The 25,766-nt window shown below is 45.5% G+C and overlaps 1 protein-coding gene across 4 annotated transcripts in view; it reads left to right on the forward strand.

The window, feature by feature from the left end:
* Positions 1-25,766, forward strand: part of dag1 (dystroglycan 1) — a 50,393-nt gene that overhangs the window by 12,598 nt on the left and 12,029 nt on the right. For 3 of the 4 annotated variants that reach the window (XM_044219767.1, XM_044219751.1, XM_044219760.1), the window contains one exon: positions 16,032-16,824. In XM_044219767.1, coding sequence (XP_044075702.1) covers positions 16,387-16,824 — 438 coding nt within the window. In that variant the 5' untranslated portion in view covers positions 16,032-16,386. Of the gene's footprint in view, positions 1-14,212; positions 14,389-16,031; positions 16,825-25,766 lie in introns of those variants that run through there. The other variant, XM_044219770.1, reaches the window with a different exon arrangement.

Genomic DNA, 25,766 nt, shown 5'->3' on the forward strand with positions numbered 1-25,766 from the left:
GAAGGTGACACTGTTTCCAATGACCTCAAACCTTGTTTGGCGTTTCTCGTCTGCCGTTCTTGTTACTCATCAGCTGACATATACACACTGGTGCATCTGCATTAAGCTACTGTCGGCCTAGCTCTAATGCTAACACGCTACACTGAGACGGAGAACGCGGTAGACATTACAGCTGCTGAACATCCACATGTTAATATCGTCATTGTGAGCACGTTGACATGCTGACGTTGTCCAGCCCTCTCTGTTTGGCGTCTGTCACCTGAAATTAAACTGCCCTCCTTTTTCCGCCCGTTCTTCTTTCTTTCGTATCTTTCCCGGCTTCCACAGGTCTCGCTGTCGTTCATAAATCTCTCCCCCGCGTCCCCACGCGCTCCTTTTCTCCTTATCTTTCCCCCGTCCTCGACTTTATCCGACTGGCCGACGATAGTGTTGATTGAATATAGATGGGCCTTCAGCTGCTTCCTTGCACAGTACAAACTCCGCCTTCCTCCACCGGTTTCCTCTCACACACTCTCTTCCTCTGTCTCTACATGTTCCTCTGATGAGCATCTGAAACCCCAGATATTCAGGCTCCAGCTCTCTCTCCCCCCCCCCCCCCGCTCGCTCACACGCCCTCTTTTTCCGTTCACTTGAATATTATCAGTTTGATTGTCAAAGTGTGCGTCTTTTTAGACGCCTTGACACAACCTTCTGCTGCACAGTGCTCCCAAATCAAAACAGCTTGTGAGTCTGCAAAGAATATCACATTTGAATGTGACCAGTTACCATTTAAAGATGCTGTTTTGCACTTCACACAACAAAGTGCATGAAGGCTGTAGTTGTTGACGTGAACCAAAGACCAAAGTCTAGGTGGGCATAGAATAATGAACTAAATGACCCGTGTATCACAAATACAAAATCTTTCCCTCACAAACGGTTTCTCTGCTTCTGGGCTGTAGGACCTGCGCTCCTTTTGCAGCGAAATGTGCTCATTTTATAATAACAGACATTGTATTTGTTCTGTCAGAGACAAATAAGCCGTAATATTCCAATCACCATTTATTCGAACCTCTTCTAACCCTCTGGTCCAGTGTTAACAACATGCAGTTGTTGCCATATCATTGCCGATGGTGCGTTTCTGTCACTAGCAAAGAAATAATCCAGACGCTCCAACAGTCACTAACCCCAATGTTCTCTCTTGTGTTTTCATTTGCAACAGTTTAGAGGGGTTTCAAGTTTGATTTCATGTGGCATTTACCTAAATCCCTTTCCAGCGGAGCATTAAGTAACATTCAGCGCAGAGGTGAAAAAATAAAACCTAGTGATAAATCTCAGCTCGGTGAGGCTGCTGGACGCAGGAGCGACGCTCGCTGTCTCGCTCTGTTTGACTGTGATAAATTTAGCAGATGGGGGACGTCTTTAGCCCGGCGAAAAACCCGAGCAGCGGTACCTTTTTAAAACCCTGCCAGTGAGTTGGAGGTCACATTGCTCAGTCCGTTAGGCTTTCAGCCACGGCCTGCTATTATCATAGAGATAAAGAATGGAGCCTCGGAGCTGAGACATCTGCAATGACCGTGGAGGGACTTAGAGGTGGATGGAGAGGGAGGGGGGACAAAGGTAGAGCCGAGATACTGACTGGCTGAATGGCCGGCTAGCTGGAGTGAATTATGTGCTTTCTGGGTAAAAAAAAAAAAACCGGACTGACTGGCAGAGGATGTGAAATACCGGGGGAGTGAACGGCTTGCTGCCTGGCTGTATCACCGACAGTACAACTGGCTGGATTCATGAATAACTCAGCAACACTAAACGTGCGACGGACTGATTGAGTGAATGAGTTGTTTACAAGCTGACAGGCTGACTGGCCTACTGTGTGAGTGATATGGCTTCCTAGCTGGCTGAATAAATAAATAATTGCTGTATTGATTACTGATCTGTTGACTGCTGGTACTAAGATGGTGGAGGACTGGCTGAAAAGTAGATTCCTGATTGACACGACTCAACCCTCTGACGCCGTTTGCGTTAAAAGATCGTATTACTTCTCGAAGTCATAACTCAAAGTCAAATCTGAACACAGACATTTTTAGATTCATACGTAAATGTGTCTGTGTATATATATGTTTATATATACTGTGTGTGTGTGTTGCCAACTTGCTGTATAGATAAAATGCTGGACATGTATTTGGGTAGAAAATAATAAATCGCAAAAAAATAAGAAAATCAGTGTGACTTACAGTACGCTTTCCGAGGATATCCTTATCTCCAGAACCTGCCTGAGAACCAGGTTCAGGTTTCTGAGTCTCCTTCAGTCTCACAGTGATCCAGAGACGGCTGTCTGTCCGTCCACGGGTCCACTGCAGACAGGAGCTGCTGGCTGCAAATACAGGCTAAACAAACCGCTAACTCACTGAATCCATGGCAACATCATACTTTCTGTTTACATTCTCTAAAGCATTATGGGAGCTGTAGTTTAAGGAGTACAAAGTAAGACAAAGACTAATAATAATAGGTGTCAAAATCCATTAATATGGATATTCCTGCCCCCCCTGACACTGTCCTCTACCCATCATTGCACACGTTTGCTCTGTGTTGAAAACTTGTGGACATACAGACAACTGTTTGTTTGTTTTTTTAAATTGCCTTAAAACATGTGTATTACAACTCGCATGCAAACTGATGGCACATTTTAGTAGTCCAACTTATTCTGGTAATAACACTGTATGGCATGTCTGGCGTACACATGTCGTGTCTCTGCTAAAAGCCTGTAAATAAAACTAAACCAATCCTAGGGTTCGAATGAACGCTTGCAGGCTGGTTTTACTGTAGCTGGCTGACTGTTTCTGTAACTTCCTGACCGGCTTATCGGCCGATCCTGCCCGGTGCCTGGTTGTGTATTTATAACTCGCTGGTGTTAGCCAGATAGGAGACGCAGAGATGAGAATTGATGACCTGCATCACCAGGGGATGGGAGGAGATGGCTATCGCTGCAAAGTCATCACACAGACACACACACTCAGGGACACAAATCCATAGACCTACACTGGCACACACAACACACAGATACATGTCACCAGACGTAACGTGAAGGGGCGGGCGGCGAGCAAGGATTTACTCAAGAAAACCAACAGTGCACACATACAAACGAGTGCATGCAGGCGCCGTCGCTTGTGGTTGTCGCGGCATCCAGGTCACTGCAGTCTGAACTGTATTATCAGAACTGTACCTGCACATGGCCGACCCGGATTAGTCCTGTTTATCTTAGAGGAGACGAGAGATGCGTTTGCATTATGGAGCTAAATGGAGCTCGCCAGGGCCGGCAGAGAGCTAAATCCAACTCAGAACACCTGAGGCTCCTGGAAAAGGGCTCAGCTGCCGGTTTTTGGGTTTGTAAGCCCAGAATATATTTGCAATCCCATCTTGTTTAGAACCAAAAAGGAAGAAGTCTCACAAAATCGCCCCCTTCCTGTTAAATATGTTAAACTGTTGTTAAATCACATATGTGGTCATGGCATCTCAATGTGTGAAGTCTTTTAGATGTCCGTCTGCCAGCTGTGCCGCTGTGCTGACGAGGCTTCCGTCTGTTTGCCAAAAGCTCGAGTGATCGGTCAAGTGAACCATCAGACATCACCGTTTTTAACGAGGGGAAACTAATTTAAAGAATCTGTGAAGGAAAAAGTGTTTTACATCCAGCAAACATCTCCATCCAAAGGATTCAGCAAATAAAGAGTTCATAGCTACTCTGAAATCTGAAATAGTCTAGAATGCATTCATCTGTCAAATACATAGCAGTCTTTATGACATTTGGGATGGAAACGTTAACGGATACTTTTGATGAATATGCGGCACTGAGTTTAACTGTTTAATCTCAAATGAGACGCCTATCCCCATTTTGTAAACACCTACTCTTCTAAAACGATTCATAATATAAAAATGAAGTGCATCAGCTGACTCAAAAATAGCTGTGAAATGATGAGGGAAGGTCAGACGATTTGTCCAAAACAATGTAGCTTCTTCTTTTTTTTTTTTTAAATGACTTTCTCGTGTGAACTCCGACACAGGAGAGAGAGTTTTACTTCACCACGACTGTCTTTAACCACTGACTGTATTTAAGTCGGAGTCTAAAAATAGCCCCTGTCAGGTTATTTACCCCCATCAGAGCTGTCGGAGCGAAGGGAAGCAGGGCACATTTGGAGGGAATTGGACGACACCTGGGAGGGAAAGTTCATGGCTTGAAGCGCACCCTCGGATTAAAGGGCACAGATTAGCAAGTCTGCAGTGCTGTGTAAGGGCGTGTGTGTGTGTGTGTGTGTGTGTGTGTGTGTGTGTGTGTGTGTGTGTGTGTGTGTGTGTGTGGTGGAGCATATAGAAGGTCTCGTGTTGCCCGGCTGTCGTTTTCTGTCACACTTGCAACTGTCCCCCAGCTGTCCGTCTCACACCACACACACACTCATTCAAACACACACACACACACACACGACCAGCTGACCCCAGCTGTCAGTGTGTCTCAAGTTTTAGCTGGTGGTCCCAGTAGGACTAGGCCACACACACACACACACATCCTTGTACTTCTAGCTTTGCGAGGGCCGCCATTGACATAATGCATTCCCTCCCCCTCACCCTCAACATAACCTAACGCTAAGCTAACCCTTAAAACCAAGTCTCAACCTTCAAACGGCCCTTTGAAGTTGTGAGGACCGGCCAAAATGTCCCCACTTTCCAAAAATGTCCTCACTCTGTTGGTTAAAAAAAAAAAAAAAAAAAAAAAAAAAAAAACGTGTTTCAGTCCTTAGTGTTTTTATCTAAAGCACTTGGCTGCTATCACATAAGAAACAGATTGAGGAGTTAGCAAGACAGACACACACACACACACACACACCAACACACACACACACACACACACACACACCAACACACACACCAACACACACACACACACCAACACACACACAAAGAGAGAGAGAGAGAGAAAACACAACTTCAGCAGTCTAATTGGAGTGAAATGTAATTACTCCTGCTACCTACACATTCTTTAACAATAATTGTATTTCCTCCTCCTCCTCTGTTTTTTCTCTCGCTTTTCCTATTTCTCTCCGTCTCTTTCCCGTCACTCCATCTCTCTCTCCATCTCTCTCCATCTCTCTCTTCGTGATTGTTAATTCTTTCATGTTTCATTTTTGCAGCGGTTGCAGTGTTATAATTAGCCTACTGAGATGCACAAAGCATCACGGCACTTTCCCCTTATGAGCTGTTAGCCTTCACACACATACAGCCTCTCTCTCTCTCCCTCTCTCTCTCTCTCTCTCTCTCTCTCTCTCTCTCTCTCTCTCTCTCTCTCTCTCTCTCTCTCTCTCTCTCTCTCTCTCTCTCTCTCTCTGTCTCTCTCTGTCTCTCTCTCTCTGTCTCTCTCTGTCTCTCTCTCTCTGTCTCTCTCTCCCTCTCTCTCTCTCTCTCTCTCTCTCTCTCTCTCTCTCTCTCTCTCTCTCTCTCTCTCTCTCTCTCTCTCTCTCTCTCTCTCTCTCTCTCTCTCTCTCTCTCTGTCTCTCTCTCTCTCTCTCTCTCTCTGTCTCTCTCTGTCTCTCTCTCTCTCTGTCTCTCTCTCTCTCTCTCTCTCTCTCTCTCTCTCTCTCTCTCTCTCTCTCTCTCTCTCTCTCTCTCTCTCTCTCTCTCTGTCTCTCTCTGTCTCTCTCTCTCTGTCTCTCTCTCTCCCTCTCTCTCTCTCTCTCTCTCTCTCTCTCTCTCTCTCTCTCTCTCTCTCTCTCTCTCTCTCTCTCTCTCTCTCTCTCTCTCTCTCTCTCTCTCTCTCTCTCTCTCTCTCTCTCTCTCTCTCTCTCTCTCTCTCTCTCTCTCTCTCTCTCTCTCTCTCTCTCTCTCTCTCTCTCTCTCTCTCTGTCTCTCTCTCTCTGTCTCTCTCTGTCTCTCTCTCTCTGTCTCTCTCTCTCTCTCTCTCTCTCTCTCTCTCTCTCTCTCTCTCTCTCTCTCTCTCTCTCTCTCTCTCTCTCTCTCTCTGTCTCTCTCTGTCTCTCTCTCTCTCTGTCTCTCTCTCTCTCTCTCTCTCTCTCTCTCTCTCTCTCTCTCTCTCTCTCTGTCTCTCTCTGTCTCTCTCTGTCTCTCTCTCTCTGTCTCTCTCTCTCTGTCTCTCTCTGTCTCTCTCTCTGTCTCTCTCTCTCTCTCTCTCTCTCTCTCTCTCTCTCTCTCTCTCTCTCTCTCTCTCTCTCTCTCTCTCTCTCTCTCTCTCTCTCTCTCTCTCTCTCGAAAGCCTATGAGCCTTATAAGCGAGCGAGCGAAAGCGCTGATGCTTCGACGTTCCAAAACACAACTCTAATCAAAGTGGACGTGTGTTTGGCTGCGTTTGCAAAAGAACTGCAATTCCCATGATTCTGCCCCGCTGGTTTCATTTTCATTTTATTTATTTATTTTTTTTGCTTCGCCTCAAATTAAATCCTCATTTCAAGGAACTTAAAGCACGCTGAGCGCCGTGGGGGACAAAAGGCTTTGCAAACGCATTACACCGGCAGGAAACTAAAACTTACACATCAATATGAACAATATTTTCAAACGGCAGGATGTTGTTGTTGTTGTTGCTTTCATCTCGGCGGAAGTTCATTTTTTGGTTTGATTTCTTTTCGAATATCACAGTTGAAACAACAAAGAGGAGGATATTTTGAATGTCTCTGTGCCTCGCTAACTAGCCGGTGGACGGTCCTTTTGTAGTAAAACAATCTTGTTTTCGATGAAAAGATTATTTGGTAGATAAAGATCTTGTTTTTGGAGATAATAAAAGGCGTCCCGGTCGCCGCAGGTCGCCTGTGTAACTCTAGAATACAAAGCTTCCCGGGGTGTTTTGGGAACGCTGGGAGGTCCGGAAAAGCCGCCCCACCTACAGTTTGCCAGGTCGCAGTTTCCCTGCCGTGCCGTGTACATCTGGAGTTCAGAAGGGCATCCACGCCTGGACCGCGGGCCTTCCGTCACTTTCCCCGGACGATCCTCTGCTGCATTCCTTAGTTCGGGTTCGGTCTTCTTCAGCCTTTTTTTGCTAGCATACCTTTACTGAAGCAGAATGGAACCGATGACACTGGAAATAAGTCATAAAACGCAAACAACGAATGTAATTTGTGTTATGATTATGTGATTTTTTATTTTTTTTTGGCTTGGCGTTCCATTAGAAACCCCCGTGAATCGCACATTAATTTCACGGCAGCCGTGAATCGTGTCGCCGTCCCCTTTTTCACGGGCTCAGATTTCGGATACATATGCACATACATCTGTGCCTCCCGGCATCCGGCGGGAACGGACATCTGCACTTCCCAAAGTGGATGTTACACCCCGATGTGTGGTATTAGTTTCGAGATAGGTCACATTTAACATCTGAGCCCCGAACGAACCCCACCCAGGAGTCTGGCGCGAGGGGACGTTTGGTGTTTTCTTGTCCTTCTGTCGTGTTTTTCCGCTGCTCTGGTTTTTCCCAGAACTCTGTGTTTTATGAGGCAGGTTCACATCTGCTTCCAGCTGTCTGTCACACGCAGGTTTTAGCGACTCCTATATCAAAGGCGGTGCGACCGAGGAGCGGCCGGGACGGTCCCCCGGGAGCCGTTATTTCTGTCAGCTGGATTTGTAGTTGTTGTTTTCATAATTTCTCAGGATTCTGTGTTTTTAAGGCAGGGTTTCTTTTCACCTCCGTAGCGTCCATGTTTGTTGTTCTAGTCCTGACTCTTTTGTTCTGATCTCTTCTGTGTCATGAGTCAAGATTTGATTTGATTTGATTTGATTTTTTTTTTTTTTTGTGGAATTAATAAGTTGTTAATTTGCGTTGGATTCAGAACTCGTTGGAGCGGTGCGTGGATGTTTTTCTCAGCTCACAAAGTGTGAGAGAAAATGGAGTTCCACTTAACATGAAATTATCATTTCATTAGACTCTCTGTAATCTGTTCTCTTCTCCTCCTCACCTCTCCTCTCTCTCCTCCCCTCCTCCTCCCCCTCCTCTCTCCTCTCTCTCTCCTCCTCTCCTCTCTCCTCTCCCTCCTCTCCCCCTCCCTCCCCTCCTCCTCCTCCTCCCCTCTCCTCCTCCTCTCTCCTCCTCCCCTCTCTCTCTCCTCCCCCTCCTCTCCTCTCCTCCTCCTCTCCTCCCTCCTCTCCCTCCCCTCCTCCTCCTCCCCTCTCTCCTCCTCCCTCTCCTCCTCCTCTCCTCCTCCTCCTCCTCTCCTCTCCCTCCTCTCCTCTCCCTCCCCTCCTCTCCTCTCCTCTCCTCCCCTCCCTCCTCTCCTCTCCTCCTCTCCTCTCCCCCTCCTCCTCTCTCCCCTCCTCTCCCCTCCTCTCCTCTCTCCCTCCCCTCCTCTCCTCTCCCCCTCCTCTCCCTCCCTCTCCTCTCCCTCTCCTCCTCTCCCTCCCCTCCCTCCTCTCCCCTCCTCTCCCCTCCTCTCTCTCTCTCCTCCTCCTCCCCCCTCCTCTCCTCCTCCCCCTCCTCTCCTCTCCTCCTCTCCTCCCCTCCTCCCCTCCTCCTCCCCCCCTCCTCTCCTCCCCCTCCTCTCCTCCTCCTCTCCTCTCCCCTCTCCTCCTCCTCCTCCTCCTCCTCCTCTCTCCCCTCCTCTCCTCTCCCCTCCCCTCCTCCTCCTCCTCCTCCTCCCCTCCTCCTCCCCTCCTCCCCCCCTCTCTGAACATGGTTTATAATTCACCGGGTCGTTGGGAGCGTTTCAGGCTGAGCTGGTTCAGTGTTGGCGAGCCCCACAGACCCTGTCCTCGCTGCCTTATGTTCACACATATGGCCCATCCGCCTGCCTTGGTAGCAGCTAACAGCGTACCGGCCCCAGACCGGATGGTGGATTTGCGTTTCTGGGCGTGGACTGTACTGTAGCTGGATCTGGTCTTGTTCCGACTGCGGCCGAGTGAATTGCAAATGTAATTATGAGGAATTCGGATTCCTTTGAATATATTGAACTTTTTTAAGTTAGCATGGGTTCTCGCAGATTGTTCAGTCGTCGAGGTCACAGTTGAACAGTTTTACGCCCCGATGCTGCTGTTCTGAAATTCATCCACAAGTAGCCAGTAATGACTTCTAAATGATCACAAAGACACGCATCCTCTCTCTCTCCCTCTCTCTCCCACACACACCATGAAAGAACAATGCAGACTTCTTATATCCTCACACCGGAAGCATAATCCCACTCTGCTATTTACACATTGCAAACCACTCAGGATGAGAGAGCCGGCTAAATACCTCAAATGTGCCTAATCTCCGCGCTAAATATCTAAATCTTATTGTAAAGGTAAACCGTATTGTAATCCGGAGTTCTGCTCCATGGCTGCAATGCAAATAATCTATCCACTGCTCATAATGCAGAGGCACTGCGGCTCTGCCAAAAAATATATTTTGTGTTTGGTCAATTTGCTTCATTAGCATGCAGATTTGCAGGAGTGTGTGTGTGTGTGTGTGTGTGTGTGTAATGCTTGCGTCCTGCACGCGTCAGTGTCACCTGTCAGTCTGGGAGCTTCCTCAGGAATGTCTGATTTTAGAAACTCTCTCCCCCTCCCCCTCCCTCCTGTTTCTCAGGCCGCTCTCGTCCTGTCTGTGCCAATAATAGAGGCATCAGCTGTGACTTTGGGGGATTGAAAGGTGACAGGAGGTGAGAGGGAGGAAGAAAGCGAGAGAATGTGGAGTGAATGGAGATTGAAGCAGGGAATAACAGAAGAGTGGACTTTAAAGTGCCACTGAAGTGCCAATGTTTCGTCCTTGACAAGATCTCTCTGATTTGCTACCATTGGGGGAATTTCTTTCCTGTAATTGGCCGCTCAGTGGCGTTTCTGTGTCCTCATTCCAGTGAATTTCCTCACAGTTTTAGACTGTTAAGGCCCTTCCAGACAGGAAGCCATTTGAGCCACCAGCTTGCCACCGGGGTTTCAGCGCACATCTGATTAGGTGTTCGGGGAAGTCGCCGAGGACAGAGTTTTCAAAACTTCTAGCGGGACTACGCCATTTTGTAGCAAAGATGCATCAGTCCCGTGCCATATAACATAACCATATAACAAACCTAAGCTATGTTTATCACATATTGCCCACCTATAAGCGACCTGTTTAAACACACCTGATATGCCACCTTGGTTGGAAACGTGTTTGGGCTTTCCCCCCGAGGTCTCGATACAAGCGTAGACTTGTTCTGCAACGGGGAATTCAGACACACGTAATATTAGCTTTTCCTCCGTTTTGCAAAGTTCGCACACGCTTTGCTCGACGCGGCACAAAGCCGTCGTGGCGCGGCACAAAGCCGTCGTGGCGCGGCACAAAGCCGTCGTGGCGCGGCACAGGCCGTTGGCAGTAACGGGGTCCAGAGCGCAGCGGTGCTGTTGTCGCCTTGTGTCTGAAAGGGCCATTACACTGTGCTACTTGTGTATTTGTGTATGGAAGCTGTTGAAAGTGGGTAACATGGGTAATAAAGTTAGTAGTTGCAGTGCTTTATTATTTAAAAACTTTATCATTGCTGTCCGACCGTAACAATTGATAATGATGATCTTTTGTTATTGTGCCGTGCAGACAAATATGCGTGGACCAAACGGGCTTACAAGCCACCGCAAGTGTATAGAAATCAGATCCACAGTGAACATTGCTCACTGATACTGCAAGAAGTGCGAAAAATAAATACTAGTTCACATGACTTAACCAGATTTTCAGACCTTCATGTTTACAACAAATTCATAAATTACTACGAAATGAGTTCTTTCTTTTTCAAGCTTTTGTTAACGTAACGTAACGTAACGACGTGAAAATTAGACAACCAATCCAATTTTTGACCTGCATATGTTAGTATTAGGGCTGCAATTAACAATTATTTTCATCATGGATTAATCTGCCTCTTATTTTCAATCAGTTAATCGATCAGTTGGTCTATAAAGTGTCCGGCGGTGGAGAATGTCCCTCACAGTTTCCCACAGTCCAAGGGGATGTCTTCAGATGTCAGAGGCTGAAAGCAGTAAATGAACAATTAATATAGTATTTTAGGGGTTTTGTCAAGCATATATAACGTGTGTAATATATTAACGTTTACTAAACCAATAATGAATTTAGTGTTAGGATGGTTTGTCCTCCCAGTGTCTGTGTGTCCCTGGTCTTTGGTCTTTCGGGTGCTCTACAGCTCGCTACAGCTTTCTAGGTTGTTGGACTCCGTGCTGCTTACCTTCTGCTGAGTAAATGCAAAATCCATATAGCGTACTCACCTTGTTGAGTCGGAAACTGTGTGTGTGTGTGTGTGTGTGTGTGTGTGTGTGTGTGTGTGTGTGTGTGTGTGTGTGTGTGTGTGATACCTGAATTCCCTCCTACCTTGGGTGCAGCTTTTTTTTTCTCCCCCATGGGAAGCAATCAAAGTCTTTCCAGGAATTTTACCTCCCTCCTCCTCACCCCATCCTCCATTAATGTGTCTCTCACATCTCATGATACCACCCAGGATGTCTTCTTCATCCCCCCACCCAAACAAAAAAAGGAACAGAAAGAGCGCAGACTCGGGGAGGTGACGGGTGTTATGGGGGTATAGTCTGTAGTGAAAGATCACAGGCTCTGGAGGTAATTTGAGCTTTTTGTTGGTGCTTCAGATATCTCAGCAGCTTAGTCAGAAAACATTGAAAAATGCGTATTACAAGTTTTCTGAAATGACCTGACCAATATATATCCATTTATATCAATTTACATGATACAAAACAGCAGCTCCTGACATTTCAAAGAGTCAAAACAGAAAACGTTTGACATTTTGCTTGATAATGACTTAAATGATTAAAAACTAATTAAAACTGTTGTTGATTGTTCATTTTCAGTTGATAGGCTAAATGATTAATGAACTAATCATTTGAATGATTATTGTTTCGTATCATTCAGAGATAGAGAGTAGCGCACCAGAGCCAGTACAGATTATTACCCCACGATGAAAAGGCTATGGTATCACTGCTGCCAATTGTCAAGACATTCTGTAAGCTGTAAATGTTGGAGGGTAACGAGGCATAAAACGCACTTCAGCTATCTTTGGACACGAGGCAGTCGGAGGATGAACGGGGCGCGGCATCCTCCCTGTTATTAACACAAAATAGGAAATGCATCTGCACTTTGCTAACTATAGATTTCACAGAGCAGTTTTCACATTGTGCTATGTAACTGATAACAAGTGATCATGTCTCGGATCTCCCATTCTCTCTCTCCTTTTAGCCTTGTGTCTCATCCCCAAATCTCCAGCCCCTTCCTCTGTTACTCCCCCACGGCCATCATCTCTCCTCCGCCCTCTCCCCCACTTCCTCGTCCAAGCCCCATTCAATCCCCCACAGAGGAAGAGAGGCGGCTAAAGCACGCAAGTGTCCAGTTAACTGTTTATTTATAAAGATGTGCTCGCAACCTGATAGTGGAGATGGGGGGGGGGGGCATCTCTGGATGTTTATTTTTATCACTGAGCAGCAGCTAGAGCACAGTCTCAATAAGAAAGTATACTGTTTAAGTTATCAGTGAGTCTAGCTGAGTATAATACATATTTGTGGTACTTTTCAAAACAGCATACTGTATGTATTTGTATTACTGCATGTTCGAACCAGTCGGAAACAGCTTGGAAAGGGCTGAAAACTCAAAAGACTGATGGGAGGTTTGTTGTTGTTCTTTTAAATGCAGAGTATGTACCAGTGGTTTCTAACCATTCTGGCGTGTGACCACCGAAAACACTTATGCCTAGTGCCTCTATGTATACGACCCGAATACATATTGTGTTGTAAAGGCGGAAGAGTGATTCTTCCTTCTCAGATTGTTTTTATTCGAACGCCAGAAGAATTCCACTTATACGTAAATGTACAAGAAAAAAAGAACGTCTGAAAAAGTAAAGAGACTTTTGTGCAACCACTGGTATATACTGTACATATTCTACTAAAGCTGAGGCAAGAAACAAACTAGTTGAAGCCCATATAAAGGACATCGTGAAACCTTGTTGGATAGTTGTCTAATAAACCAACATATAACAGTCTTGGATTCAGTACCTTTTCAAAGTGGATTTGATGTGACGTCTCACTTGGAAATACCCCATGTTCTTAACTAGTCTGCTGTCATTACACTTCCATTACCTTTAGGTTGTTTTGCACAGCATTGCTTCATTGCTTTTAGCGGCGCAGCACTTATGGTTTTAGAAAAGATAAATTAACCTCCGGGATTCATTTTTTCTCATCAGCTCACATAAACAAAAAGGCTTTAGCGTAACATTGACTTTTGAAATCATAAAACCGTGCTGCAAAAGTGTTAAGGACTTTGTTTTCCATTCAGCTGCTTTCAAGCTGTCTATTGAGCACGCTACCTTTGTATTTAGTCGGAAGCCCACTCTATTAGTCTGACGAGTACACCCATTTAATTATCCCAGGTTTTGTGAAGCAAATACAACATGAAGCCAATTATAAGAAGATTTGTTTTTGAACACACTGCTCGGCTTACCTGGATTTCTTTGTAAGTTGCTCCTGATTCAAACACAATGTGACTGTTTGACCAACATCAATAAATCAGAGGATTGGGGTCAGTGCGGCTCCTAAAAAAGACTGTCGTCATAAAGTAAAGTCACCCTCTATTTCCAAAGAGATGCTTATCTTTGTGTAATAGTTTGGTTCATCTCAGCACCCAAAATAAATGCCAAGCTAAGATTTGAGTGGCTTTTGATTTCCTTCCTGCCCGCACGGCCTAAACGTGATCAACGTGTGGGAAAGTCTTCGGGACAATCGTTCCTCGACACCACAGATCTCAGCACTTACTGGTTAAGTAATTGCAGGGCAGTGAGAGGCTCCGAAAGACCCCGGCCAATAGGAAGAGAGTCACACAGACGTCGTCAAGTGCCTGTTCGGAACAAAGGTGTCGCCATGGCTCCCGGTGAACTAGTTTCAGCCGATACACCCACAAACACACGCAACACAAGGCTCCCCCCAACTGGCCCCAGCGTCCTCGGGCTAAATGGTCAACTTTTAGCCGTGGGCAGTGTTAGTGGACTGCACCAGAGCTGGACACACACACACACACACACACTCATTCAATATTCTGATAAAGAAACAGAAAACGGTCTTTCTGCCTGGCAGTTCCTCTCCAGTCTTTGTCTCTCTCCCTCTCTTTTCCACTCCGCCCTGTCCTAAATGTCCTCGGCCTCCTACCTCAACAACCTCTCCGTCTGTGCCAGAGTGACCGCTGGAGGTGTGTGGAGTGTGTTTGGGGGCGGCGTTGTAGATGTCGAGGTAATGACAGCTTTCTGTCCCGCTCCGAGGAGAAGATTTCTCGTCTCCTCCTCCTCACCTCTCCGTCTGTGCGTGTCCCTCTTTCTCTTCTTTATCCAGCAGCACAGGCAGTTCAGCCGGCCCTCTCATAGCGACACTCCCCACCGTCGCCGGCCCTGTTGTCACGAGATGAACTGACAGGCTGTGTTTTTTTATGTGGTGAGTGAGTGGAGAAGAGGAAAACAAGAAGGCCTTGAAAGTTTTGGAGATTTGAGAGAGAAGGTGTGGTGTACCTTCAGCCTCTGCAGGAACAGGGAGGAGGGAGAGCTGCAGGAAGAAGCATGAAAACGGTTTGGAAAAAGAAAGCTGTGCAAGGTAGACAAGACAAAAAGGAAAACTAAGAGACATCCTGAGACCAAGAGAGACAGCGAGAAGCAATGAATGAATAAACAAAAGAATTAAAAAGAAAGAGAAACAGATGACAGACTGAACAACAGTGAGAAAGTAATAAGGGGAAAGGGGAAATAGGAGGGATGTTGCCCCCGGCAATGCAGTTGAAGGTAGCCTACATGAAAGGGATGAAGTTTATCCCTGGCAGCCATCTTGGACTACTTTCAAGAGGGCTTGGCAAAACTTTAACGCTCCACATAGTGAGCAGAAATAATTCCAAGGTGCCATCAATGAAAAATACATTTCAGAGTGTAACAGCCTTGACTTTCACATAACTAAAAAAGGTAAAAAATTAGAAACTTGAAGAATTTGAGTCGACGCTGTTTTACTCTGCCTCCTGAAGTTGACTCTCTGGATAAAAGCTTTAACAGCGGGGAACCTACACGGTCCCGCTCGTGATTAAAAACAAAGTTTTGTCCAAAGGTGATGCATGGCAAGGACGAGGCAGCAGCAACAAAGAGTCCTTTTAGTTGGTCAAAAGCTACCTGGGAGGCCTTGTGTTGTTGTTGCCGGGGGATTCCTGCGGTGATTTCACTTTCTCCAGCGGCTTCTGCTACGGGGCAAAATGGAGTCACAGCGGGGGTCTCTCTCTTTCCCTCTTTTTCTTTCGTACTTTCTGTCTATCTCTTTCTCTCTAACGAAAGCCCTCGGGGGAAATCATTTGTGTCGCGACACACACACACACACACACACACACACACTCGCGCAGGAGGGGATCCTCTCCTCCATGAAAGAGCTGTATGAATAACAAACCCCTGAGTTCAGCCCTCCACACCGACAATGGAAACAAACACACACACATTAGCTCGCACACCAACACACACACACCTACACACACACACTCAGTTTGACCCCTCTCACAATAGAGAAGGCATGCATTCATTAGCGGTTCCAAGAAAGCTTTGACTGGTTCAGCATTGTTGTCTAATCCAAGGTCCCACCATATATCCCCTTCACTCTCCCCCTCCATCTATCCATCTAACTCTCTCCGTCACATCTCTTTCACCGTGTCTGTCTCTCTCACTCTTTTCCCTCTGGCTCTTTCATTCTCCGGTCTGAAGTCACTGAATAACCCACCAATAAGCAATTTAAAAAAAGAAGTGGGATCTTGTGAGAGGAGAGAGGGTGAAAGTGAGAGCAAGAATTGTTGTAAGAACTAATCAGATTACTCCCCCCCCGTCATGATGGATTTCTATCGACAATGAGATTTGCGTGGCACGAATCAGTTTAAGGGGCTGAACTTATCAAGAGGATTGACTTTTGATTCAGTGCGAGCGGCTTTATGTTGAGGTGTTTAGGTTGTGACGAGACTGAGTATCGAGTGGTTAGAAGCTGGATGTCCCCCCCTGCTCTGAAAGCATCTCCCCTAACCATGTCTTCTGTCTTTCTCTCTCTCGTCTGTCTCCTCACAGATCTCAAAGGTGCTCGGCACAATGGGACTCCTAAACCTCTGAGGGGGTGAGCACAAAAGACCGAGGGGAAGAGGAAGAATAAAGCCAAGGGAGGGGGAAAAAGAGGACAAAAGAGGAGGAGGAGGCGGAACAGAAGAAAGAGGGAAGATTCTTGCCCGGCGCCAGGCAAGCAGCAGAGCTTTTCGGCAGAAGAGTGGGCGGAGAAGGAGAGGGAGGGAGGGAGGCAGATTTGAAAGGAGGGATTTGCTCTATCTGTTGGGGGTGCATGCTCCCCCTTAAGTCCCCCCCTCCCGCTCGGACATCCTCCCTTTTATTTTTTTTTCTGCATCAGTGACAGGCCGACAAAAGGCAAAGAATGCGCAATAAACTAAGTTTGGGATGCCTCGGAGCGAGCAGGGGCCTCGATGTGAGACTACCCAGGACTAGAGCCTTGCTACTGGGCTTGCTTCTCGCCGTAGTGGGCAGGCTCCCTCCGCCGGTCTGTGCAGAGGTGGAGATCGATGTACTGGGCGAGATGGTGCTAATGGAAGCGGGTGGAGAAGGCGAGGGGGTAGGCAGAAGAAGCGAGCTGGAGGCCTCCATGCACTCTTCCTTCCTTCCGGACTTCCAGGAAGTGGCGGACGGTATCGGGAAGATGGAGGCCGTTGCCGTAGAGACCGGTGAGACTGTGGCAACTCAGCAGAACGCGGCTGCATCCACTGCCTTCCCAGACTCCTCAGCGGTGGTGGGTCGGCTCTTCCAGATGAAGGTGCCAAACAAGATGGAGGACGTTTACCTGGGAGACATTGTCAAGGTGAGTCCCAGCATCACTGTTTTTTCATTCATTTTGTTTTAGTTCATTTGACTGTCCTTTTTTTTCACATTAACCCTTGTTAAGGGGTTAAAATTAATAATAATAACTGCAAAATCAACCCACTTTTTCCTTGGACTCTTCCCTCTGACACAAACTGGGCTTGTATATTTGATGAAGGTGACAAAACACTGAAATGAGCATAAAGCATTGTGATTACACCAAATAAGGAAACATTTCATGTTGCATATGGTCTCTGCACGGACAAATATATATTCATTTTGTTTGCCAAAAAGTTAACAAACACAGAAATATACTGTAGTGTCCTACAGAGTGACATTACTTACTGTATGTTTGGGCTCAATTAGACCTCAGCGAAGTCTAACTTCCTGTTACTCCTCTTATGAACAAGCTTATAAAACTCCAATAACAGAAACCCAAATAGATATTTTGGGGATAAAAAGTCCTGTCAGTATAAATCACGGACAAGTCATGAAGTATTGACATTGTTAAGTATTTTAAGCTGTTAAAGATGCATCAGGGTAAAGGTCACCAGCACACGTGAGGTTATGACACATTTATAAACACGTATGTGCAGTCGGGGCGTCGGCCGGGGTACCGTTGCTTCAGCTTCGGTGAGTGGGTTGACTGCAGATGAGCTCCGAGAACAACCAGAGAGGAGCCATTTCCCTAAAAAACATGTCACTGAAATGATGCGGCCGTGTGCCGTTGCTCACAACCTGCCCTGAGGCAGCGCGTCTGAAGCCATTTGGAGCAATATGCCCTTTTTTAATTGCACTGCATTTTCCACAATGGCCAATTTTCTGTAATATATGTAGCCTCATATACGAACTGGAGGCTTTAGTAGCATTGCCCTCCCTCTCTTCCAACTCGCTGTCTGTCTCTTCCCTCTCTCCTTGCTTCCATCTTCTCTTCTCTTTCTCGCCTTCCTCGGCCTAATCCCACCTTTTCCACCTCCTCTTCTCCTTTTACACTCAGACTTACTTACTAACAAACTGAACTCATCCTCCTCCATCTGTTTCCCTCCACCCCCTCTGTAACTTTGGCTACATATACTTACTATACTTTCACACCTGATGTTGTTTCTCTCAGCCCCCACCCTGCCCCCCTCTCTCACTCCTGCAGGCTAAACCTTTAATATTGAATACTCCCTTCCTTCCTGTCCATCACCTTCCTCGCATCATCTCCATCTCTAACCAGCCATCGCGCTTACCTTGCTATCTATCCATCCTGCTGTTCATCCATTCCTTCCCCTCTTTCTTCTTTTTTTCTTATTACACAGTTAATCCTGTCTTCTCTCGTTCCCCCTCCCTCCATCCTTATGTTCACTTTTAAAACCCCTATCTTCTCACCTCCTCCCCTTCCTCTCTTTCCCCCTTTATCTGCATCCATCGCATTCCAGCCTTTCATATCCTATCACTTGCTTCCTCTCCTCTCCCCCTGCCTCCATCCCTCTTTTGCTTTTAAGTCCTATCTCTCTCTCCACATCCTTTCCTCCCTTGCTCCCCTGTCACATCACATCAGATCATATCCATCAAGTTCCCCAGTGATGAGCAGCATGAAAATGCATTCATACTTTTAACTGCCCTAATGAAACCCAGCTCGCTGACACACAATCAAACTCTAAGGGCAGAGGTTTTTGAACAGGAATGGATAGAAACTAAATACTTTAGTTATGTCGTGTTTTTGCAGCAGCAGTTATTTGGTGTATTTCCAAATGGTAGAATGTTTAATTTTCAGTGAGAATTGCTGCTCAATTTTTTATTAATCTTAATGTTTTTATACAGTTGACAGATGACTGAACAAGGCTATTTGCAGAATTTCAGCTGATTGGGGCTGACTCGATGTGGCTTGCTTGCACTCAACAGGCGCTGTGTGTGTGTCTGGGTATTTAAAGGGATATGATGTATATTTCATGTGACAGTTGATACAAAACCCGTCGGGTCAGCTGCCTGGCTTATCTAAGCTTGTGGAGATTTAAATAAAACATGGCTGTGGAGGTTAGTTTTTATAATGTAGCCATTATTTTGTGAGTCCGTTCTTTCGGTTTTGGCACTCCTCTGTGTTCTCTCTGATTAATTACTCCTTTCTTTTTCTTTCCCACTTTCTCTGATCCACTCGTCTGTCCTCTCCTCACACCTCCTTTCCTCTCCTGTCTTCCCTTGTCATCACATCTCGTCACTTCTTCTTTTTTCTGTGTTCCTTGCCCTTTTTTCTCCTCCATCTTTTACTCTTGATTCCTCTTTTCCTTCTGATCTGTCTGCAGTCATGCTCCTCACCTCCTCCTCTTCCTTTCGCCCCTTTCTTCTTCTTTTTAATCCTGCTACTCATCTTCCTCTCACCCTTTCCAAAACCATTTTCACTTCTTCCTCTGTCTTTCCTCCCCCTTCTCCATTTGCTCCACAGGCAAAAGCCGTTCTTCCTAACCTGATTATATCTGTCACACTGTAATCTGGGAGCCCCCTATTAGAGCCAATAGGAGTTGACAGCGTGGGCAAAGAAGCCAAAAAAATGGGCAAAGTGGTAGGACAGGAACAATGAAGAGAGAGGAGAGACAGAGGACAGGCTCGAGGTGGATTTGAGAGAGATACAGAAAAGGAAGCAGAGAGATGAAAAGAGGCATGAACAGAGATCGAGATCATTCCTCAGAAGCGGCAGGATCACCTTTTGGGGAAAATCTACTTTCCTGTAAATGAAAGGTCATAGATTAGATCTAGACAATGTGATCCAAACTTAGTACTGTGGAGCTGTCCTCGTGAAAGACTCCACACCTCCTTCCTACTTTGCTCTTGGACTGTCAGCCCAATATCTACTTCAGAGTTTGTTTACTTCCCCCCTCCATTTCTAATTTTACCGCTGCTTTCCCTTCCCCTCCATTACAAATTTCACCACTTTCCCCTGCCTCTGCCGTCCTTCCCCTTCTCTTTAGATGTGAGTCCCCCTTCAGGTATTTCGAAGGTCGGCGCTCAAGCTTGTGGAGCGAAAGGCCAAATCAATTTTTGTGCTTGGCGTTGCACCCATACTAATGGCCTTTTCTTATGAAAATCTGCCAGAGTGTGAGAGGTCTCTAGCTCCGTGACAGCCCGCCTGCCCATTCACCTTTTGCTGAGCAGCCTGGGCCCCGTCAGTGGATACACCACCGATTATCCATTCACATAGCGTAGAGCTGTGGAGTCTCAGCCGGGTGGGCAGGACATCAACCTCAAAGGGGGAGAAGGAGGTTTTAAAGAGGTCACAGGGTGATTTAACAAACCTCAAAACAGAGACAGGAAATACGGTATATGATCTTACAAATACATATTATTTTATTATACATTTTAAGGTTAATCTGACAGTATTTCTTTATTAAGGGGTCATGTGTGAATTAGTGATGTATTGGCCAAATGTGATGGATCTTAAATGCTTTTTCTTATTCGATGTCATTACACAGTTGTGATTTTACAGACTTTGTAGGGCTGGGAAACGAACCTCAATATGTTTGAGGTATCGAGAACTGTCAAGTACGGCAGTTGGGCATCAAATGTCTGGTCATACTCGTGGTATCGTTTACTTATTTGATCAGATAATTCCCAAATGAAACAGTCTAATTTTGCACATTTTTGGACTGATTTATTTTGGCAATGTTCTTGTAAAGCTGCTTCTGGATAAACGTTATTGACAAAGACTTGAAAAAGGGCTTTTGTAGGAAAATACATCCAATCATTTTGATACTGACACCAAAACTTGAACATATTGTATCATATTGGCAATGATAATTAAAGCATTGTTAATTTACACATAAACAACAATCCCAATCAGTTCTACACACTGAGGTATACACGTTTTAAACTGAAGAAAGTATCGGATCAGTTCTCAGGATCCCTCGATACCTGAGTTTAAGCATCTGTATCAGTATCGGGGAAATAAAAAGTGTGATTGGCTGTCCCGATGCTGCCATTACCTTTGACCTATATCCAAGATGTTCTGGTTTGTAAAACACAAAGCAGAACCAAGCCCTCACGGTTTAGATGCTCCAGATTATGGGTCCTTGAATTTGCTATTAGTGAGCTAATGCTGCATTGGCTGTCACTTGTGATGACGCTGACTGTTTCGTGAATATAAACATTTGTGCTTCAGTCCATTCTGGCACATTGTGTCACTAAAAGTGTAAGTGTAGGCCTGTATGTGAACACAGTGCTAAGACACGCTGCTGTGTCAAATAACATTAAGGTGTTGCTTTTCACTGAAACAGTTCATGCAAATGAGTTCGTGTTCTCTTTGATCGAGACAAGTTTTCTAATTTGATTTGCAGTGCCGTTTCCTCGGTGAGAAGCTGTGTGGCCAGTTAACCTTGTCTGAGCGTTTTTTAAAATGAATGATTTTATATTTTTTAGCCCTGGAATAAATGGAAAGGTTTGGAAGCTGTGCTCCAACTACAGAGCTGGAAAGGAAACGGTTTTTGATTTTTCTAGCCGGGTCCTCTCCGGGGGCAGAGTGACGGCCGCGCAGCGATAATTCATGGCAATGGCCGCAGTTGAAAAGGTGGGACCTCTGCGACTGCAGCATCTGCATGCAGGTGCTGCTGGGATTGAAAGACCCTGCGGTGGTTGTATCGTCTACTGTTATTAATGGAAGTGGCCGCGAGAACGGAGTTTCTGGCCAACAGATGAGCACTCTCTATAGCCTCATTACCAAAATTACCAGCGTAATTAGCTGATTGGCTGGTGGGCTGGCTGGCAGGCAAGCTTACCCCCTTCATTAATTTTTTTCCCAGCTTTCATTTTAGGAAATAACTGACGCTAGCTGAAATTTCTTTTGTACTTTAGTTCTCGGAAAAAGACAAGTCCGGCAGTGTATAATGTGGATGTTTCTCTGTGTTTTCGCATGTGTAGCATATCACCTCAAAGCAAAGCCCTGGATACCAGTTTATTTGGTAAAACGCTGGTCTCCCTCTGCTCTGAACCGCCTGAGATCCCACAGAGAGGAGACGGCGTCTGTCAGTGTTTTTTTACTAATGTTGTGGGGACAAAACGCAAGTCCCCACAACGTAAATCCTAACATTTTAGGGGCGAGACTTGGTTTAAGGTTAGGGTAAGGTCCTCTGAAGTGAAGGAAACATGACAAGAGAGCGTCAGTACAAAGAATAAGCTCATACATACATATATGCATATTGGTGGGGAAAGTGCTGCTGTGTGTGCACAGAGAGAAAGTGTGTGTGTGTGTGTGTGGTTGTCAGAACGCATTGACTGGCTGTTTGAATTCGCTCCCCTCTTGATGAATGGAGACAGTAGCTTGCTGTTGTAAAGGGCCGTTCCCCCCGGGGGCATTTTGGTGGGAAAACTAACTTTCTCTTCTCCTCCTCGCTGCGTCCTTCCCTCTCCTCTCAATTCATCATCGTCTCCTCCTCTCTTTTTGTGTCGTTCACTGTCTTCATGGCATCTTGTTAAATATCCAGCGTCCTGTGATCCCCCCCCTCCCTCTTTCTTTTTATCACTGTCCCTCTTCCTTTCTGTCTCTCTTTTCAGATCCTGCAGATTAGCTTGCAACACAGGCATATTTTTCTATTTTTTCTGCAACACGAGCAACAATTATTTTTCCTTCTTTCTCTTCTCTATATTTTTCTCCTTTTACAAAACTCTGTCCTTTTTTTAAAACCACAGCTATCCTTCTGTTATTTCTCTCTCTTTCTGTTTACTTTGCAGTTTAGCTTCCAAAACCTTTTTCAAAACTTTCCATTCAGATTCTCAAGGCTCTGAAAGTATTGTTGTCACTCTTTATCATCTGCCTCTCTGCTGTCCTGCATGAAGAAAACAAAGCTTTTCACAGAGAGGCTGGCCCTGTAAGCCCCTGTAGCTCCATAGCTGTTAGCTGGCAGGGTAGCAGTGGAAAACTGGTATTAAGAGAGCAGGAGGGAGGAGGCAGCCCAAAGATAAAACACACACACACCAGAACATATGAGTCACCCTAGCTGTAAGCTAGCATGCTGCGATCGGTTTACTGGCACCAGAACGGTGGTGGCCATGTTGCTATGTAATTAAACATACAGCAGGCTTTTTGATTCATGTGTTCCAAATTATATGCTCCCATAAATTCATTCATAATTTGGTGTTTCTTAGTTTTAGCTCAGGGTTGTGTATTTGATACACTCCCACTGAAAAACATTCCCTTCTGTAAATGGTAGAAGGCTATTTCGCTGTTGATGGCTTCATGTCAGTGTTGGATTTCAGGGAATAATTTCCATTTGACCTTTAGCACACATAATTACTGCCAAACTGCCACTGTTTGACTCCCTAACCTGCAAAAGAAAAGTAAGAAAGAGGAAGGAGGGAAAAAAGGAGCTAATTCGGAGGTTTAAGTTTCCAAAAAGAGAGTAAAAGTAGATACTTCTTGTGTCCGTTCACCACTGCAGAGGAAGCCTCCTGATGTTGTTGTGGTGTGTCCTTTGGTAGCCTAGCAACCACAGGTTTTGGACTGGCCAGTATCCTCCAGCATGCTTGGTTGTCACCCAAAGGGGAGGTGGAGTTGCAGCGCAGCCGGCTGCTTTCATTGGTTATCCAGGCTTAGTGAGCCAAGCCATATTTGGTGTGTGAAGGTTACAGTAGCAGATTATATTTAGATGCTGGACGCTGCGATTATAGATTGGCCTATTAAGGCAGTTCTACACGGGGCGGTTTGTTGATCATCACCGGCGTAACAATACACAGAGTGCCAGGCTGAACACACGAGTGAAGCTACACAGCTGCGTTCAACACAGCATCAAGCTATTTTTGTACAGTATAATTGTTCTTACAGGAGTCGTGAGGTTCAAAGCCTTTAAATCTCAGTCTGGAATGAAACTCTCCACGTTATTCACCTCGAACTGCATTGATTTTGTTCAGAGTGACCGGCCTCCATCTCCTCTTCAGCAGCAGCCCTGCATGCATCTCCTCCACTTCAAGAAAAAAAAAAAAAAAAAAGGCCCCGTCTATATCATGTCTCTCATTATCCCTGAGCAACTATATCTCAAGACAGCTAATGTTTTATTCACGCAGCATCAAAGAAAAAGGGGATAATTGCTGACCTAGGGACAAACGAAAGCTTGGCGGAGCTGTTCATGAGGAGGAGAAATGATTCTTAAAGGATGCACTCACTCTGTCAGGTTACAGTTGGAGGGAAAGTCAGTCTGCCAAACATCTCGTCGTGAGGAGGAGTACACTGAATTGTAGTTGAGTTCTTTTTATTCGCATCTCAGAAGAAATGATGGTAACTTCACTCTGGATGAAGTGTGCTTAATTGTCTCCATTTTTCCCCCGTTGTCGCTGTGTCACAATGGATTTAACAGTGTTCTGATTTGGCCCGCAGCTCTATATTTTTCTACTCGTCTTGCTTCTCACAACGCTGTCTCGTGCATCACACTGTACTCCGCTGCTCATACAGAAGTATACGACATTTAGCGCTGAGTGTGCAGTTTTCTCTTACTTCACCTTCCGCGAGGTCCTGTCGTTTTTTTTAAGAAAAGTACGTCAGGGAGCTGCTGACGTGTCTCCGCACCAAGACAAGTCTGTGTACATTGACTTTGCAGTTACAGTAAAATGTAAAGGGATTGTGATTCTTCTTAATCTGCAACCATTTTGATAAGCAATCAATCGTTTTGTGTAAAAGTATTCAAACATTACGTCACTTCAGCTTCTCAGTTCTGAAGATTTGCTGCGTTTCTTAGTTTTATGTGACAGTAAACTAAACGTTCTCTTGGTTTTGGACTGTTGATAGGACACGTTGGACTGCAGGACATTGGGACGGGCATTTTTCACAGTTTTACAGATCAAACAATGAATTAATCAATCAATCAATCAATCAAACTTTATTTCTATAGCACCTTCCAACAACCGAAACTGAACCAAAGTGCTGTACAACATTAAGAACAAGATAAAAAAATAATAATGATAATAACAAATAATTATAAAAGTTCAAACAGGTCAGCAGAGCACGTTACAACATTAAGATAAAGAGAAGTGTTAAAGCTATTCTAAATAAGTTTGGCGTTGAACAAAGGCAGGTCAGTGATGGACCGTAAGTCAATGACAATAATCGAGAAAATGATCGTCATAATAATCAATAATTTAAACAATCGTTATTTGCAACCCTACTTTGGTCTGTTACAGAACAGAAACACACACTGATGACAGCAGAGGAGAACTGTCACTCCTTCGTTTGCTGTTTGCTGGAGATCTTGGTTTGTCTGTGCGCTGCAGCTTCTCTCACTACAGAGGACGAATTTAGAGAACAGACCGATTTGTTCTAACGGACGGATGACTTGTAGAAATTTGCACCAGTCTCTATGCTTAGGAAATGAAATTGCGTTTGTGTGGGCAACAGCTGTGTGGGTATGTAGGTGTGTGTACCTGTGTGTACATGCTGTTAGTAAGAGCAAAAATACAGTAGAACATTTTCTACTGGTGAGGATATTTGGTGTGTGTGTGTGTGTGTGTGTGCTGATAATAGTGAGTAATTCTGGTGGAGCTGCAGCATTAGTCAGAGCTGAAGCTGAGAGTCTGCGGAAAACGAGCCACACCACGCTGACACGGAGATAACACACACACACACACACACACACACGCTCAGTGTTATTGTTCCAAGCAGGGGTCGTACAAATATACACACACGCACACACATATGTAGATACAGTATATACAGTGTGTCGTTCACGCTATCTTTCAGTATCTCTGGGCCCTTCCAGCTCACTTCCTCTCCTCTCTCTCTCTCTCTTTCACACACACTCACACACACACATCTGTCTCCCCAGGACTTTGTTTACACTCTGCTTTATTTTTCTTACTCCCAGCGTCCAGCGTAGCACAGCAGGAAGTGAGGTAGCGTTGTGTTTGCTAAGCCAAGACCGCTCCTTGGACGACTGCTGCATAGGCAGCAAGCTGTGTGCTCGTCTCCTCACTTGCCTTCCAGTTGTC

Source organism: Siniperca chuatsi, linkage group LG2, assembly GCF_020085105.1.
Source record: "Siniperca chuatsi isolate FFG_IHB_CAS linkage group LG2, ASM2008510v1, whole genome shotgun sequence".
NCBI classification, from domain to species: domain Eukaryota; kingdom Metazoa; phylum Chordata; class Actinopteri; order Centrarchiformes; family Sinipercidae; genus Siniperca; species Siniperca chuatsi.